Genomic DNA, 20,721 nt, shown 5'->3' on the forward strand with positions numbered 1-20,721 from the left:
CTTGTAGAAAACAAATATTAGCTGCTGGTTATATATATGCTTTGTTAATGCTGCTTTACTCACGTTCATCTAAAGCTCCCGCTGCTTGGTAAATATTCACACTCACATAGGGTTCATATAATACATGCTCAGATACTTATTCTTCCTGGGTGGCCTAGTGGGTAAAGCCTTCACTCGTGGGCCAAGGGTCTGAGTTTGATTCTCATATGACATGGGGTATTTTATTAAATCATAATTGTTATTCACAGCATGTTATTAAGAGAATAATATGTATATAAGCATGTCTGGAGGAAATAAATAAATATATTCCCTGTGGGTGGCCTGCTTGGTAAAGCCTTCACTCGTGGGCCAAGGGTCTGAGTTTGATTCTCATGTGACATGGGGTATTTTATGAAATCATATTTGTTATTGCCAGCATGTAATTAAGAGAATGATATATATATAAGCATGTCTGGAGGAAATAAATAAATATATTCCCTGTTGGTGGCCTGTTTGGTAAAGCCTTCACTCGTGGGCCAAGGGTCTGAGTTTGATTCTCATGTGACATGGGGTATTTTATGAAATCATATGTGTTTTTCCCAACATATGTAATTAAGTAAATAATATTTATATAAGTATTCTCTGGTAGGACAGCAAAATACTTATTTCCATGTGTATGGCCCAGTTAAAAAGGCATTCACATTGAAACCATGGGTCTGAGTTTGATTCTCAAATTATATATAAATTCTCTATAATTATATTTGTTATTCCAAGCATGTGATTAAGATAATAATATTTATATAAGAATACTCTAGGAGAATAACAAGATTCATATTCCTCATGGGTGGCCTAGTAGGTAAAGCTTTCACTCCTGGTCCAAGGGTCTGAGTTTACATTCTCACGTGACATTGGAGCATTTTTAACCATATTTCTTATTCCCAGCATGTAATAAAGAGAATATGTTTTATAGAGTCATCCTTGGGGAAGTCAGCAATGCCGTATACTGAGATGCCTATTATTGCTATGAGGAACTGTGGGGAACTAAGGTAATCTTTGGGTATAAGTTTAACGTTGTTTATGAAATCCTCAGAGATGGCTATTGTTTTACAAAAAATCAACCTGACATAACACAAACAGATTACTCATACAAACGACACAGATTGGATCTTTAATTACTTTAGGGATATGACTAGTCTGTGTAGAGGAGGGGTAGATAAATTTAGAACAGCTGATGTACATTGTAGTGTTTGCACAAGATATTGACTGTAGTTAATTTCAACTGAAACAGACACATTCATCTGGAATGAAACCTCAGTTAAGGTCATGTTATTTGGTTTAAATTCTTATTAAGAAATATGAATTACATGTTTGATTGCATGGCTTAATGTCACAATGTTTACTTATAAAAAGCATTGGAGATGATGAATATTTTTATGGAAATTGTAAGAACCATGTTGCCAAAAAATATTCATGATTCCAAACCATTTTTCTTCAATCCTGTAAATAATTGGATCTGGATTAGACAAACCAGTGCTTGATATTGTGAGCACTGATCCACAATGTTGGGGGATTGCCGTGCTATGGACAATTTTACTGTCTTACCACCAAATCTGTAACATTGAAGCAAGCAATAGAAGTAAGTAATGTGATCGGGTGGTTAGGCTGACACATGTCATCGTATCCCAATTGCGTAGATCAATGTTCATGCTGTTGATCAGTGGATTGTCTGGTCCAAACTTGATTCTTGACAGACTGCCGCCATATAGCTGGAATATTGCTAAGTGCTGCTTAAAACTCACTCACTCATTCACTCACTCACTCACTCACCAACTCACAAATCTGTGAGTTATGGATCATGTTCTATAGGTGTCTTTGTTGAAAGTTTGTACTGTATAGACTGACATTAGATCCCAGAAATAAGTTATCCTATTTGAAAATATAAGCATTTATACACAAAACAAATCCACATGGAGCTCAGAACAATCCTTAATTTCTGTGAAGAGCTGAGGCAATCTAGACTTACAAAATTATCTCATATTTAATTTATTTGGGAGACATAGAGAATACTACACTCGGTCTCATTACATATGAATTATACGAAACGAGTGTCCTTCCTATGGTATCTGACCGAGTGAAAGCGAGGTCAGAAACCATAGGAAGGTCACGAGTTATGTATAATTAGTATGTTATGAGACCGAGTATGGTATTTTATTTATTACCCACGTCTTACATGCATTAAATTGACAAAATAGCGTATTTTTGTTATTTTTATGGTTTCAAACCGAAACTGGTTTCATAAAGAGGTTGCGCAAGAATTTTGTTCTGTAGTACACTTTTTGCATGACGTCACACTGTAATGACGTCACGACGCCTTGCTCGTCTGCCCCCTTGGTAACCGACGTCACGATACATATCAGTTGTCATCGCCTCGTACAGCCTCCTACATTAAACTACTCCGTAGCACCCTGTTTCTTAGTTTGCAGTTGCTTCACCCGGCTAACATCACTGGTGGAAACTTTGCGTTTTAAGATTTTCGACGGATATAATGTCTCTGTTGGACTCACAATTAAACAGCGACACGGCAACATTCGCAATGTTTACATTCCCACAATGCATACAAGTTGTAGAATGAATGAATTCATGTGTTTGTAATGAATGAAAAAGTAGTTCCGTAACAACGTGACCTAATTGAGAGGTCATCGGTTATCCAATCAAATTGTTAGAATCTCAGCTCAAATTGTTACGACAGAGGTCAACGCGATACGACACTCGTGTGACGTACGAGATCAGTATGCAACTACCCATACGTTGACCACGTGGGTAATAAAGACACGTACTGGAAGGGTACTGTTTAGTCTGTCTCACAGTCCCTGAACCATATTATTTATCTTCCCACCCAGCCCTTTCTGCAAGGCTAAAGCCCTAAATGAAGCATGTCTAGATTTCTCCCAGGTTCTGAATCTCCCAACTCACTAGGTCTCCTGAAGTTTGACTCACAGTCCCTGAACCACATTATTTTCCCTTCCACCTAGCCCTTCCTGCAATGCCAAATCCCTAAATGAACCAAGTCTAGATTTCCTCATGTTCAGAGACTGAGCTTAGTCTAGGTACTGGTAGGTACAAGAATAAACAGTTCTCACCAAACCTAACTTATAAAAATATTTTAAATCCAGTGAACCTTAACTTTTTGTCTTTTTCTTTCTTATATTTTGTTGAAAATAGATATGAGGAAAACTTACTATGTTTTACTGTTTGAGTGCATATTTGATAAAGGTTTAATTTTAATCCGGATTATCCCTGTACTGAAGGGGAAGTACATGCACTTACATGTGCAGCGTCAGCCGTTTCTGTTGACAGAGCCTATTTAAGTTTAATTGATTGTACAGCATCAGACAGGATCTATTTAACAACTGTTTTCAACAATAAGGCTGGGAGCTGGCAAGCCTGTTAATTCTGAGCATATTATAACCTGTGTGTTCTGTATGGGCGAGGGGCCTACTCCATAACAAACTAGTTTACCAAAAATAAGTTCAAATACATTCTTAACAACTTGAGATGAAATGACGGGTCACGGGTGAGCTAGTGAGAGATGCATCTGTCTCCCAGAGTCAGGTCTAATTGTGCAGCCTGTTTTATACTCAGGTTTTTTCTGGATGTTACAGAAGGCATGGAAATTGAATTTGTTTTGCTCAGTGCTTAAAATACTTTGTCCTTTTTGTTTTCGTTGCTTTATAATGTATAGCGGGATACTTTTATTGTCATGGAGATTTTTTTGTGAATATTTTTTAAGTGGATATATTTGACCTTGACAGAAATGTATTATTTCCAGATTGCCGTCCCTCCACCTTATCCACCTTGATACACCTTCCTGTAACTTTCCTTGCCATGCCATGCCATGCCATGCCACCCCTCTCACCCTGCCCCACCCTCACTCCACTACTTCTCTCCCAGTCCTACTTTTATTCCAACTTGTCCCACCATGTCCCGCTCTTACCTTGCGCCACCTTCCTTCCACCCTGCCCTACCCGCCTTCTTCCATGTCCCACAACATCCCACCCTCCTTTTACCCTGCCCCCACCCTCCTTCCACCCTACCCCACACTGACCTACCCACTCTTCTTCCACCCTTCTTCCCTACCCACCCTCCTTCCACCCTGCCCCCACCCTGACCTATCTACCCTCCTTCCACCCTGTCCCACACTGACCTATCCACCCTCCCACCCTCCCCTTCCCTATCACACTGACCTATCCACCCCTCCACCCACCTCTGACCAACCACCCCTTTCCTCCACCCCTGCCTGTACACTGACCTACCCAACCTCCTTCCACCTTGCAAGGCCTCCACACCTCGACCTACCCACCCTCCTTCCACCCTGCCCCACACTGACCTATCCACCCTCCTTCCACCCTGCCCCACACTGACCTGCCCACCCTCCTTCCCACCCTGCCCCACCCTGCCCCACCCTCCTTCCTTCCACCCTGCCCCACCCTGCCCACACCCTGACCTACCCACCCTCCTTCCACCCTGCCCCACACTGACCTACCCACCCTCCTTCCACCCTGCCCCCACACTTCACCCTGACCTCCATCCACCCTCTCCCTTTCCACCCTGCCTACCACACCCTTCGACCTACCCATCCACCCTCCTTCCACCCACCCTCCCCACCCCTGGACCCACACCGACCTACCCACCCTCCTTCCACCCCTGACCTTCCACCCTGCCCCACACAACCCTTCCTTCCACCCTGCCCCACACTGACCTTACCCACCCTCGGACCTACCGACCTACCCTCCTTCCACCCTGCCCCACACTGACCTACCCACCCTCCTTCCACCCCTGCCCCACACTGACCTACCCACCCTCATTCCACTCCCCCACCCTGACCCAGCCCACCCTCCTTCCACTCTGCCCAACACCTCCTTATCCACCCTCCTTCCACCCCTTCCCACACTGACCTACCCACCCTTCATTCCACCCTGCCCCACACTGCCCCACACCTTCCCACCCTCCAGCTTCCACCCTGCCCCACACTGACCCACCCACCCTCCCTTTCCTGCACCCTGCCCCACACACCTGACCTCATTCCACCCCCACACCTCATTCCACCCTGCCCCACACCGACCTATCCACCCTCCTTCCACCCTGCCCCACACCTCGACCTACCCACCCTCATTCCACCCCTGCCCCACACCGACCTATCCACCCTCCTCCTTCCACCCTGCCCCACACCCCTGGACCTTACCCACCCTCCTTCCACCCTGCCCCACCCCTGACCCCACCCAACCTCCTACCCACCATTCCACCCCTGCCCCACACCTGACCCCACACCGACCTGGACTCCACCCTCCTTCCACCCCTTCCCCACACCGACCTACCCAACCTCTCCACCCTGCCCACACACCGACCTCCTACCCTCCTTCCACCCTGTCCCCACACCCTGACCTACCCACCCCTCTTCCACCCCTGCCCCACACCCGACCTACCCACCCTCATTCCACCCTGCCCCACACTGACCTATCCACCCTCCCACCCTGCCCCACCCCTCTGACCTACCCACCCTCCTTCCACCCTGCCCCTACCCACCCTGACCCTTCTGCCCCACACCTCGACCCCATCCACCCTCCTTCCACCCTGCCCCACACTGACCTACCCACCTCCCCACCCCTGCCCCACACTGACCTACCCACCCTCCTTCCACCCTGCCCCACACTGACCCACGACCTGCCCCACCCCCTCCCACCCTCCTTCCACCCTGCCCCACACCTGACCTATCCACCTTCCTTCCACCCTGCCCCACACTGACCTTTTCTACCCTCACCCACACTCTCCTTTTCCACCTCTGCCCCTACACCTGACTCCACCCACCCTCCTCTTCCACCCTCTTCCCCACACTGACCTGCCCCCTCTTCCACCCTGCCCCACACTGACCCACTCCACCCCTCCTTCCTTCCTCCCTGCCCCACACTGACCTACCCACCCTCCTTCCACCCTGCCCCACACCGACCCACCCACCCTCCTTCCACCCTGCCCCCACCACACCCTGACCTGACCTACCCAACCTCTTTCCACCCTGCCCCACACTGACCTATCTACCCTCCTTCCACCCTGTCCCACACTGACCTACCCAACCTCATTCCACCCTTCCCCACACTGACCTATCTACCCTCCTTCCACCCCTGCCCCCACACTTCGACCTACCCACCCCTCATTCCACCCTGCCCCACACCTGACCTACCCACCCTCCTTCCACCCTGCCCCCACACTGACCTTATCCACCCTCCTTCCACCCTGCCCCCACACTGACCTACCCACCCTCCTTTCCCCCCTGCCCCACCCTGACCTACCCACCTCCTTCCACCCTGCCTCACACTGACCTACCCTACCACCCACTTCGTTCCTTCCATCCTTCAACCTTGTCTCACCCTGACCCACCTTTCTTCAACCTTACTCCGCCTTCCTTTCTGCTCACTCATCCCTGCTCCACCCTTCTTCCACTTTGCCCCACCTGTCCCTACATCCTTCAACCTTGTCTCGCCCTATCCCACTCTCCTTCCTCCATGCCCCATGCTGTGCCACCCTTATGTACCTTGTGCCACCCCTATTCATCTTGCCCCACCCTATAGCACCCTTCTTCCACCTTGCCCCAACCCGTGAAGGTCCGGGTTAGAGTGAGCCTTCAGTAACCCGTGCTTGTCGTAAGAGGCGACTCACGTCGTCAGGCTCGCTGGCTTGGTTGACACATGTCATCGGTTCCCAATTGCGCAGATCGATGCTCATGCTGTTGATCACTGGATTGTCTAGTCCAGACTTGATTATTTACAGACCGCCGCCATATAGCTGGAATATTGCTGAGTGTGGCATAAAAGTAAACTCACTCACTCACTCACTCTTCCTTGCCCCACATCCTTCTCCCACCCTGTCCACCCTTATTTACCTTGTTCCACCTGTCCCACTCTTCCTCCACTCTGTCCAACCCTCCTTCAACCCTGCCCCAACCTCCTATCATCTCAATCCACCTTGTCCCACCCTTCTTCCAACTCGCCCTTCTCCTAGCTTCCATCTTACCCTCCCTCTACTTTGTTCACCTTGCCCTACCCCCTCCATCTGCATCACCTTCCACCCTCACCTGATGAAGCCCTACCCCCTCCCCACAACATCTGCCCGCATCTCCATCTTAGACTCTTCCCCTCAAAAAACACCCTCCTTCCCTCCCTCCCTCATCTATCTACTCCCCTACTAACCCCCACCCCAGCCCCCCAGTCTAAAATGACCCTGATATTTCCTTATACAGCATTGCAAGCTTCTATATTAATCACACGTCATTACGCCCATATTCCCACAAACACAAATATGTTTTTTTTTCATATTTTCCTTCGGCTGTTACACAATAATGATAGTTGATTTGAACTTATATGTTAAGCGTATCATTTTCATGTGAGTTTTTGCTATATTACCATGTATAACTACGGATGATGTCTGCCGTGACCTTCTCTTTCCTATGCGACCTTATTGTGCACGCATTATAACACAATTTGAAAATGTCATAAACTATAACACTCATTTCTCTTATCGTAGTTTGGGAAAATCTCACATGAATTAAATAAATTATGTCAGCATAATGTATTACATGTCCAGATTACAAATGTGAACAAGGTCTAATTTTCATGGAATATGTCTATCTACATGTCTTCTCATCAGAAAAGATAATCACGCCGGCTCATATTGGTTTCCTTGTGAACGTTCCATTAAAGGTCACAGTCCGTAACTTAAACGACCTGTATGAGATATGTGAGTGGGTTTCAGATGCTGGATGTAACTGATGATGGGATAATATGAATGATCGGCTTCTTTATGTTCATTGCCTTGATACTTTGGTGAACATTCTAATACTGACTTGCTTCAATATGGTGTAAGACTCAATGCCGAAATGTCACAGCAGTTATAATCCAGAGTTGATCACCATGTTGACCATAAATATTTTCATTATTTGCAGGTTGATGTTATAATATTTATTTTCGTTTTCAAATCACTGGGTATATTTTTCTGTTTTGTTTCTCAGATTCCATCGTGTATTGTCTCAGCATCCCAGCATTGTTAGACAAACGTTGGTCCCTGAAATGAACATATTCAAAGAAAAAACAACTTTTCTCAAGTTATTATAATGAAATATTGTAAACAGGAGTTCTGAGACTCTCTTCATTACCAGAGACCCTGAACCTGAAGCTGTTTGACTTGCCACATTTTCTACACTTGCATGGTTTGTATTGGGTATATATGTTTCAGGGCTTGTATGACAGACTTCACACACATCATGTGAAGACAGGGGTGGTGGGGTAGCCTAGTGGTTAAAGCGTTGGCTCGTCACGCCGAAGACCCGGGTTCGAATCCCCACATGGGTACAATGTGTGAAGCCCATTTCTGGTGTCCCCCGCCGATATTGCTGATATTGCTGGAAAACCATACTCACTCACTCAGTCAAACTCACTCACTGCGAATAACACCCTGCCCTATGCCTATATAACCATACTCACTCACTCACTCACTCACCATTTAATACACCCCTGCTGCACTCTATGCCTCACTCACTCACTGCTGTTGCCCTATGCCTCACTCACTGCTGTTGCCTTATGCCTATATCACACATGAATAACACCCTTTAATACACCCTGCTGTTGCCCTATGCCTATATAACACCATGTAAGACACCCTGCTGTTGCCCTATGCCTATATCACACATAAATAACACCCTGCTGTTGCCCTATGCCTATATAACACCATTTAATACACCCTGCTGTTGCCCTATGCCTATATCACACATAAATAACACCCTGCTGTTGCCCTATGCCTATATAACACATATAATACACCCTGCTGTTGCCTTATGCCTATATAACACATATATTACACCCTGCTGATGCCATATGCCTATATAACACCATTTAAGACAACCTGCTGTTGCCCTATGCCTATATAACACCATGTAAGACACCCTGCTGTTGCCCTATGCCTATATCACACATAAATTACATCCTGCTGTTGCCCTATGCCTATATAACACCTATATGACACCCTGCTGTTGCCCTATGCCTGTATAACACCTATATGACACCCTGCTGTTGCCCTATGCCTGTATAACACCTATACGACACCCTGCTGTTGCCCTATGCCTATATAACACCTATATGACACCCTGCTGTTTCCACATGCCTGTATAACACCTATATGACACCCTGCTCTTGCCATATGCCTGTATAACACCTATATGACACCCTGCTGTTGCCCTATGCCTATATAACACCTATATGACACCCTGCTGTTGCCCTATGCCTGTATAACACCTATATGACACCCTGCTCTTGCCATATGCCTATATAACACCATGTAAGACACCCTGCTGTTGCCCTATGCCTATATCACACATAAATAACACCCTGCTGTTGCCCTGTGCCTATATAACACTTATATGACACCCTGCTGTTGCCATGTGCCTATATAACACCTATATGACACCCTGCTGTTTCCACATGCCTATATAACACCTATATGACACCCTGCTGTTTCCATATACCTATATAACACCCTGCTGTTGCCCTGTGCCTATATAACACTTATATGACACCCTGCTGTTGCCATATGCCTGTATAACACCTATATGACACCCTGCTCTTGCCATATGCCTATATAACACCATGTAAGACACCCTGCTGTTGCCCTATGCCTATATCACACATAAATAACACCCTGCTGTTGCCCTATGCCTATATAACACCTATATGACACCCTGCTGTTTCCACATGCCTATATAACACCTATATGACACCCTGCTGTTTCCATATGCCTATATAACACCCTGCTGTTGCCCTATGCCTATATAACATCTGATACCCTGCTGTTGCCCTGTGCTTATATAACATCTGATACCATGCTGTTGCCCTGTGCCTATATAACATCTATGACGCCCTGCTGTTTCCCTGGAGCTGTATAACCTCAGTTCAGACCCCCTGTTCTCACCCCATGTGTATACAGTATTCTACATTTATAACAAACTGATATAATAACATTTTGTTGTCCCGGTCATTTGCTGTCTAATAAAATGCAAATGCATATAACAAGCTACAATTATGATCTACTAAAATCAGTAGTCCCTTCCTGTTTATTACAACCAAAGTTTGCTTTAAGCATCATCTTATACAACAGATTTCTGCCTGATCATTCAGTTTCATCAATGAAAGGTTGGTTTCAGTTTCCAATCAAGGAATCCATCAGGAAATCTGTGATTGATGAGGGAGACTGACCACCCTATCTTGTTAGTCTTACAACAAGCAGGAGTTGCTGGCGTTTGTGTTAAAACCGTATATACAGAGCAAATTGACAGAAAAATGGAAAAATGATTTAAGAAAGAACTAAACAGACAAGAAAATAGCAATTATTCTTAGTCATGGCTTGATCTTCAGATTTGTCAAAAATTGTAGTTTTTAGTCCAATCATTTCATCTGAAATTCCAGTTTACCAAAATAAATGTATAGCAGTTGTCAGGAAAACAGGATCATGCTGGGAATGGCAGGGAGAATATCGCATAGATCTTATATCGAGGTGTTTTCATAATTAATCCAATTACATTGTTGCATATTTCTCGCAGTCAGCTGATTGGCAGTCTGGGAACAGTAAAAACACTTTCTTGACAGCAGAGAGATTAGAAACATTCAGAAAGTTGAACAGGAGAATGAACCTCCAGTTTGGTGGTCCATGACCTCAGGAGTGTTTTTTCCATGTTTTTTCTCCTTTTTCTGCCTTGAAATGTATGACAGGGAATTGTTATGCCACCTGATCTAAGCCTGCTAGAAAGTTACTGGGGCCCGTTCTCCACTCTTCTACATTCATCAAACATTCCACGCAAATAATTGCCACTGCGACAGCATCCGAGTTATGAAAAATTTCATTTCTCTGTCAGCTGCTGACGTTTTTTTCTCATTTTGGGCTTTTCCATCCATTTTTGTCGGATGTTGGCGAGTTAATATGCAATTACAGTCCAAGCTCGGAGGTCCTCCAGTTTCATGCTTTGAATTTTGTCATGAGCAGAGATGAATGACGGAGTTATCCCACATCCATCAGGCCTTGTCACAACGATGAGACGCAAAGATCCGCGCCTGATAAAGTCAGTAATTGCCTCACAAGGCTCATTATTTTATGAAATATAAGACAAGCAGCATATTCGGCTCGGCCCTTATCCGTTCACTATTTATTAAACTTCTTTTGATAGAGGTCTGGATAAAAACTGGTCGAGGTTACCTCCATGCTTTGCTGCGAGACTGTCACATAGCCAAGCAATTTATTGGTTAGATAGAGCCGAGAAAATAGAAATATTGCGTGGACCTCCGGCCAAAAGGGATATTTTAAAGCTCGGCAGGCCATTATATGAGCAAGGAAACTCATCTTCTATGTTAAAAGCAACATGATGTTCTCAGGTCAATGGGCTTATGATTTATGACTGCGCAATGGAATTAAAAGGAATTTGAGTCAGTGCACAGGATTACAGAAATAATTTGAGGGCTGTGCGGGACAAGAGAGGGCGACCTTCAGGACCTCATGACAAATAGCCCATTGACCTCCCATGCTGAAGGAGAGGCGAACATTCGAGAGGTTTAATCTTGTACAGTTAATCTTTCCAAATGATCCTGTCCAGATTTTTTTATTTCATAAATGTCAAATTCGCGGGGAGTCTGTAAGAGTAATGAAGAATCCTGTACAGGGAAAATAATCGTGTCGTCCTCTTCAGCAGCAAAATTGGTCAACAGTGTACATTAATGAAATTCAGCTTTTGAGGCCATTTTCTTGTATGCATTGTGAAAGGGTTGATTGAGTTGACCAGGTTTTCTGGATTCAGTCAAGCCATGTCATATGAGAGTTAAACTTTTTTGGAGGGGAGAGTAGGGCCTTTTTGTCTCAAGATCATTAAAAAAGATACTACAGTCCAACTGCCACTAGTTTAAGTAGAAATTGTTGACTCATTGAATTCAGTTACATGCCAAAAGGAAGGGGACATTAGGGGGGGTTAAACGATGGAAAAAAAGTCCTGATGTTGATATTTTTTTCTTTTCTGGAACAATAAGCTTCAGTGCAAATAGTTTTCAGTTTTACTTTCACGTGTCACCATCTATTCATGTCTCCCAGCAATATTACCTGATTTAATTCTGTTGAATTACTTGTGAAATTGTTCTTAAGTCAGATGTAGTTAAATTTAATAATTAATAAGATAGTTCCTTCCACACATTCTTTTTACACATTATTTATACATTAGAACAGTATACTTGATGGTATATGATGGTGTCAATATTCTATTGATCCTGACACCTGTATTTCCATGGACCATAACACCTATGTTTCAGTGGATCATGACACCTCTGTTTCCATTATCAGGCTTATGATACCTGTTTCCATGGCTCATTGCACTATTTATCAACAGATTATAATGCCGAGTTAGCAACAGACTATGACACATGCATTTCCATGAATCACGACGCATCTATTTAAATGAATCATGACACATCTATTTCAATGGATGATGACACATCTATTTTACATGGATCATAACACATCTATTTCTATGGATCATGACACATTTATTTAGTAACAGATCATGACACATCTATTTAGCAACAGATCATGACATCTATTTAGTAACAGATCATGACACATCTATTTAGCAACAGATCATGACACATATTTAGTAACAGATCATGACACATCTAATTAGTAACAGATCATGACACATCTATTTAGTAACAGATCATGACACATCTATTTAGCAACAGATCATGACACATATTTAGTAACAGATCATGACACATCTAATTATTAACAGATCACAACACATCTATTTAGTAACAGATCACAACACATCTATTTCCATGGACCAAGACACATCTATCTCGATGGATCATGACACATGTATTTCTATGGATCATGACATCTATTTCAATGGATCATGACACCTTTATTAAGCAATGGATCATGACACATCTATTTAGTAACAGATCACATCTATTTAGTAATAGATCATGACACATCTATTTAGCAACAGATCATGACACATCTAATTAGTAACAGATCACAACACATCTATTTCCATGGACCAAGACACATCTATCTCGATGGATCATGACACATGTATTTCTATGGATCATGACATCTATTTCAATGGATCATGACACCTTTATTAAGCAATGGATCATGACACATCTATTTAGTAACAGATCACATCTATTTAGTAATAGATCATGACACATCTATTTAGTAACAGATCACATCACATCTATTTAGTAATAGATCATGACACATCTATTTAGTAGCAGATCATGACACATCTATTTAGTAACAGATCATGACACATCTATTCCAATGGATTATGACACATCTATCTCAATGGATCATGACACATCTATCTCAATGGATCATGACACATCTATTTAGTAACAGATCATGACACATCTATTTCAATGGGCCATGCCTTCTTTTCCTTGGGGGGCGGTGGGGTAGCCTAGTGGTTAAAGCGTTGGCTCATCACGCCGAAGACCCGGGTTCGAATCCCCACATGGGAACAATGTGTGACGCCCATTTCTGGTGTCCCCCGCCGTGATGTTGCTGGAATATTGCTAAAAGTGGCATAAAACCAAACTCAGTCAGTCAGTCTTTTCCTTGGATCATAGTACCTTCAGTTCCATGGATCATTACACCTTTTCCCCATGAACCATAACATGTTTATTTCCATGGATCACGTCACTTTTTTCCCATGGATCATAACACCTCCATCTAAATTGATCATGACACCATTTTCTATTAAGGTTTGTATTCAATACATCCTTTAACCTAAACATCTGCATATGAAACAGAATCATTTGGAGATCAGGATAAATGCCAAACGTGATAAACTCTGGTGATTATTCTGTCATACGTGGGTCATCTTTCAACATGCTGTCCATGACACGAAGACTTGCACACCACTAACCCTCGTCATTAAGTTTCCCTCCCGGGTGGTGGCATCTTGTTTGTAACTGTCAGAATCCTGTCACGTGCACATGGTGTATTGCCACCTTGACTGTCTACACACATAATATTGCTCTGATGTTCTGGAGGAACACCCTTTGCCAGACCTTGCAGGACATGCTCCGTGTGGGATGGGAGTCAAGCGGAACGTTCTGCTACTTCGCTCCGTGGGTAATATCAATATCATAGCTTTTGCTGCTGTAATGAAGACTGTTCCCTGGAAAATTAAGCAATAAAATTTCAATGTGGGAACTAAATTTATCGTAAGTACAAGAGGTTAAGTCGTTGAAAAAGCTGAAACATCTTGAAAGTGTCAATCAAATTTGGTGGCTGAGGTGAGTACTCAATTTCGGGTGCAGAAGGAAAATGATATATTTCGGTCACCAAGTTCAAAATTTCATGTGCTTCATTCAATGTTTAGCTATTTCCAACCACAAGCCCCGCTTGATGAATGGAAGATTATCCAGCTGTGTGTTTCACAGATAATTTGGGAAAGCATCAGATCAACTATTTTCTTGGTATTAACAAGCAATATATCAATGTTTCATTTCCAGAAATGAATTTTATCATGGAATACCATCAAGTCAGGCTCTAAATGTGAAATTATAAGCCAATCCATTTTTTATATGTTTATTAATGTGTTATTTTGGTCAATGCATCATTTGGGTTAATGTTCAATGTAATCGGACATGCAAAGCAGCAAGCATACATAAATCTGTGCCATCTTTCTTGCCAATGGAATGATCTCTGGATAGAAGGGGGATCCGTATAATGGAATATCTATCTGAAATAAAGGCTTATATGTAATTGCCTTGAAAGCATAATGACTGTCATTTGACTTAAAATGAGGAATTGAGCTGTGCATAGCATTCTTTTACATTGACAGTTCTGTTATTAACAGACAAAGAAATGGCCAGGTGATTTATTTTGACAGGAACCGAGGGATGACTTATAGACACTGACTGATGGCAAGGACAGGAATACATTGTACATGATGAGGAGTGACTGCATCTCTTGACTGCTGGCGGTGTACTGCTTCATTCATACATGGTGTATGTGGAGGGTCGTGGAGGTAGGGTAGGGTGTGTAGGTAGGGTAGGGTGTGTAAGTAGGGTAGAGGTGTGTGTGGTAGTGTAGGTAGGGTAGGAGGGTGGTGTGTAGGGTAGGGTAGTGGTAGGGTGTGTAGGTAGGGTAGGGTGTGTGGGCAGGAGTGTAGTATGGTAGAGTGTGAAGATAGGGGTGGGGTGTGTGAATAGGTTAGATAGTGTGTGTAGGGAGGTGTGTGTGGGTAGGGCATGGCATGAATGTAGGGTAGGGGTGTGTGGGGTAGGGGTAGGGCATGAAGGTAGGGTAGGGTGTGTAGGAATAGGTAGGCTGTGTAGGTAGGGTGGATGGCGTGGGGTGTGTAGAGTAGGATAGGGTGTGTGTGTAAGTAGAGAGTGCAGTGACATGAAGGTAGGGTAGGGTGAGTAGGTAGGGGTAGGGTTGTGTAGGTAGGGGTAGGGTGTGTGGGGTTGGGTAGGGTGTGTGTAGGTAGGGGTAGGGCATGGAGGTAGGGTAGGGTGTGTAGTAGGGTAGGGGGTGTGTATGTAGGGTAGGGTGTGTGGGTAGGGTAGGGGTGTAAAAGGTAGGGGCAGGGGCATGAAGGTAGGGTAGGGTGTGTAGGTAGGGATAGGGGTGTGTGGTAGGGGTAGGGGTGTGGGGTAGGGTAGGGTGTGTAGGTAGGGTAGGGGTGTGTAGGTAGGGTAGGGGTGTGTAGGTAGGGTAGGGTGTGTAGGTAGGGTAGGGTGTGTGGTAGGTAGGGTGTGTAGGTAGGGAGTGGGGCATGAAGATAGGGTTAGGGTGTGTAGGTATATTGGTAGGGTGTGCAGGTAGGGGTAGGTCATGAAGGTAGGGTAGGGTGTGTGGGTAGAGGGTAGGGGAGTAGGGTAGGGCATGAAGGTAGGGTAGGGAGGGTGTGTAGGTAGAATGTAGGGTGTGTTGGTAGGGGTAGGGCATGAGAAAGGTAGGAGTAGAGTGTGTGTAGGTATGGTAAGGGTGTGAAAGGTAGGAGTAGGGTGTGTGTAGGTAGGGTAGGGTGTGTGGAGGTAGGGTAGGGTGTGTGGGTAGGGCATGAGGGTATGGTGTGAAGGTAGGTTAGGGTGTGTAGGTAGGGTAGGGTGTGTGTGGGTAGGGGTAGGTCATGAAAGGTAGGGTAGGGGTGTGTGGGAGTCAGGTAGGGTGTGTGGGTAGGGTGTGTATGTAGGGTAGGGTGTGTAGGTAGGGTAGGCTGTGTAGGTAGGGTGAGGGTGTAGGTAGGGTGTGTAGGTAGGGTGGGTGGGTAGGAGCATGAAGGTAGAGGGTGTGTGTAGGTAGGGTAGGGTGTGTAGGGTAGGGCAGAAGGTAAGTGGTGTGTGGGTGGAGTGCATGAAAGGTAGGGTAGGGTGTGTGGGTAGGACATGAAGGTAGGGTGTGTGGGTAGGGAGTAGGTGCATATGAAGGTAGGGTAGGTGTGTAGGTAGGGCATAGGAGTGTGAAGGTAGGGTAGGGTGTGTAGGTAGGAAGGGTGTGTGGGTAGGGCATGAAAGGTTGGGTGTGTAGGTAGGGTAGGGTGTAGGTGTGTAGTAGAGGTGTGGGTAGGGCATGAAGGTAGGGTGTGTGGGTAGGATAGGATGTTTGTGTGTAGGGTAGGGTGTGTAGGTAGGGTTTGTAGGTAGGGTAGGGTGTGTAGGTAGGGTAGGGTGTGTGGTAGGAAGTAGGGTGTGTAGGTAGGAGAAGGTAGGGTGTATAGGTAGGGTAGGGTGTGTAGGTAGGGTAGGGTGTGTAGGTAGGGTAGGGTGTGTGGGTAGGGTAGGGTTGTGTAGGTAGGGTAGGGTTGTGTAGGGTAGGGTGGGTAGTTAGGTAGGGTAGAGGGTGTATAGGTTGTGTAGGGTGTGTATTAGTAGGATAGGGTGTATAGGTAGGATAGGGTGTGTAGTTAGGGTAGGTTTGTATAGGTAGGGTAGGGTGTGTAGGTAGGGATAGGGGTGTATAGGTAGGAGCTGGGTTGTGTAGTAGGGTAGGTGTGTGCTTAGGTAGGAATGGGTGTGTAGGATAGGGTAGTGTATAGGTAGGGTAGGGTTTGAATGTAGGGTAGGGTTGTGTGTATAGGTAGGAGTAGGGTTGTGTAGGTAGGAGTAGGGTGTATGTATAGGTAGGGTAGGGTGTGTAGGTAGGGTCGGGGTTGTGTATGGTAGTGTAGGGGTGTTTTGGTATTGTTTGATTGTGTATGGTAAGGGTGTGAAGGTAGTGTAGATGGACAGACAAACAGACAGACAGTTTCAACGCGTAGGAGAGAAAGATATTTTTTTGTGTCCTTATTTTTACGATTTATTTATATATACATATACTTCTGTATACTGCTGAACATCACCTAATTTAGATGGATATGTCATACAACTCTCAAACATGCTGTTTGAAATCTGCAAATGCATGCAAAACAATATCAATTTCTCCCCCAGAACGTCACTGTAATTCTATGAAGGCAATGCGATTATATCATGGTTATCTATTGAAATCTGTACGGCAGGAACACAGTGTTCCGTGCTATGTTCAAAGCAGCTTAACTGGAATAGTGAGCCATGAATCACTGCAAGAATGTTTGTGGAGAAATCTTCAGCTTTTATGTTATGTTTAATCTGTATAAGTGAGATTTAGAGCTCTAATACCCCTCTTGAAATACTCTCAATAAAAAATCACAACTTTGGGAAAAATCCTGTTCAAAACACATGTATTGGCTGATGAAAGTTGCAAAAATGACGGGCATCATGTTTCTAAATCAATTGTATGACAAAATCATATATCATGATATCTAATATGGGATATAACCTCATAACATTCCTATTGTCTGACAGTAAATCTGGCGCTGAAGTGGCGCCAAGGATTGGTAAACCCTGCAATGTAAACCACCCTAGCCTTCTAAGAGTATTATTGTTTCAGTTCCCATTGATTTGGGGGTAATTTGTTGTGTACTGTCATTCCGAATGTGCAATAAAAGATTATAATCATTTTAAGGAGCATCTCAACAAGGCTTCTGCCAGGGTTTAGACTGGTATGGCTGGGGATGAAATATGGCCATCATATTTTTCCCGAGATAAGCTGTGGAGAGTATGAAAATGCATGTTTCCAAGTCCGAAAGTCGTTGAGTGCCACTTAAGGAGAATATTGATTCGATTATCAATATTGACAATTATGAGATGTGTACATGCTACAAATGTTTTGTTACTTTTCCTATCCTACCTGACATTTAAGTGCATGCAAGCAGTTTTCGTTTTACAGTGAATTATGACTCTTTTGATGAGATCTTTTCTCATTTTGATTGTCTAGAGAATAACTTTGAAACAATGCTTTGAGTTATGACTTTCAAGTCTTCTTTCTAAAGGTTTTTATAGATGTTCACTGACTGTTTGAAAATGCAAAATTGTTTTAAATGTCTTCGTGTGTTTTGTTGTTATTTGTTTCCTGCATGAGTACATGTATATTTAGTCAGCCTACATGTCTTGGAAACTTGTGGTCCAAGTGTTAGCTAATCATGCAATGTAGATTTTAGTCAGTGAGTGAGTTTAGTTTTAGCCCTCAGCAATATTCCAGCTATATGACGGTGGTCTGTAAATAATCAAGTCTGGACCAGACAGTCATGCTGTCTGTCTGTCTGTCTGTCTGTCTGTCCATCTGTCTGACTGTCTGTCTGTCTGTCTGTCTGGCTCTCTGTCTATCTGTCTGTCTCTCTGTCTCTCTGTCTGTCTGTCTGGCTGGCTGGCTGGCTGGCTGGCTGGCTGTCATACCACGCTGGTGATATTATACTTACTGTTCTCACCTCACTTATTCAGAACAAAGAATTCATTATGTGACTTATTTTTATTATCGCACCCACACTTTCCTGCTCCCTTCTCCCTCTGTGAGTGAGTGAGGTAGGTGATTTATTTATTTGAATGACTGAAAGAGAGATCGAGAACTTGAATTCTTGACCCTGCCACGCCCCACGCCCTCTCTGGACAACCGGACCACACCGGTCTGTGGCAGTCCCGGAATGTACCTTGTGGTCCACTGAGGACATGCCGGCAACTGCTGGTGCATGATGGTTAATAATTAACATGTTGCTAGTGCTGTAGATAATTAGCAATTAACAAGGGAGCAGCTGATAGAGAAATAACATGTCTTACACCATGAAGAATCCCGGGAGAACAGGAACTGCCAATTTGGTTAAATATGGTAATACCGTAATGCCCCGGGCATAAGGCCAGCATACAACACTAATAAAATTATCGATGAAAGTCGATGAAACTATACAATGGACACTCGCTATGAAAAAGTTACTGGCGAAATACTTATATGACAAACATGATTATAAGCAGATCAACACACTAACAGAAAGCTTTCAGGTTTTGAAGAGGGTTAGATTTAGGTCGTATATCTCCCCGACAGGTGCAATGGTTGTCTTGTCCTCCCGGAGGGACCTCATCTGTGAGACTAACACAAATAACATGAAAAGGGCAGTATGATTTCATAAATCTTTCGCGGTGTTCCCACCTGCTTACCCCTGACATAGTTTCTCCTTGATAATCTACCAGAGGGACAACATGGAATCTCATATGTAAGATGATCCCATTATGTGTCCGAGGGGTATTAGGATATGTGCCATAAAATGGAATTGGATCCCCAAGCAACTTTGATGAGCAAATCATATAGAATTAGTGTTTGATATGGCTAGGCCTGGAGGGCAGGATGGAAATAAGTTTGTAATAAAGTTTTTGTTCCGATACTAATAAGATTTCAAGGTGATCTAACTCAACGTGTTTTTATCTTGTTCTTTTATGATATTGCAAGGAAGAAGGTTTATAGTGAATCTGATTGAATTATGAATGCTTTTGTGTTATGAAATGAACAAAGCCTGTTGTGAAACTCAGATTAGATGTAAGCCCAAACCTTTGCTTGGAAGACAAAAAGGGGGAATAAAATGTTGGTTTATCATTTGAAGGGGAAGCTGGTTCATATGATGATGGAGATATATTTTGATGTATGCATCGTGTAGTAACACAATTTGCACAACAAGAGCAGACTAAGAGAACCCTGGATTAAGGCAACACATATATGTAGGCTGCCTTGGATGGAACATAGTGCTAATTTTATGTTTCTGTTGAGAAAAGAAATCATGTTGCTTCTGTAAGATTTTTTTTTCTTTTTACAAATTTACTTTTTGTTTTCAGATGTATAAAGAACATTTATTCTCATTTTGTGACAAAATTGAATGGAGTGTTAAATTTAAACATTTGTCAGCTTGTGGCTTCTTTTTACATTTGTTTTTCAGATGTAGAAAAACATGAATATAAATTGTATTTTGAGAAATTTAAATATGAATTTCAATTTTAAAAATAATAAAAAATTGAAGTTTTATATTTAAACACTTGTCAGCTTGGGATGGTTATTTAAGTTGTTTTGTACTACTCAAAAGGAGTCAGAGAACATTGATTTTAGCAAATTATAGTTAATCTGTTCTTGTATGACATATTGAGTTTGATGATATGAAAGAATCTTTTTGACGTTCAACTTCTTTTGTGTAGAAATAAGAGTGAGTGGAGAATCACTGGTATGAAAGTATGTGGTTCTCATTTCAGGGTACTTTGATGGGTGGGAGAGGGTACAGGGTACATTTGTCAGGATACTTTGATTGGGGGAAGAAGG

At 43.6% G+C, this 20,721-nt stretch overlaps 2 protein-coding genes across 2 annotated transcripts in view; both read left to right on the top strand.

The window, feature by feature from the left end:
- LOC124284125 (zinc finger and BTB domain-containing protein 24-like) overlaps positions 1–20,721 on the top strand; it is a 201,917-nt gene that overhangs the window by 107,612 nt on the left and 73,584 nt on the right. The window lies entirely within an intron of this gene.
- On the top strand, positions 4,017–6,602 carry LOC124285353 (extensin-like). Its single transcript, XM_046721568.1, is given in 2 exon segments — positions 4,017–4,505; positions 6,252–6,602. Coding segments are annotated over 2 exon segments (840 nt in total).

This window comes from Haliotis rubra, unplaced genomic scaffold (genome assembly GCF_003918875.1).
Source record: "Haliotis rubra isolate DU_JTF1 unplaced genomic scaffold, ASM391887v1 Scf11, whole genome shotgun sequence".
Lineage (NCBI taxonomy): Eukaryota > Metazoa > Mollusca > Gastropoda > Lepetellida > Haliotidae > Haliotis > Haliotis rubra.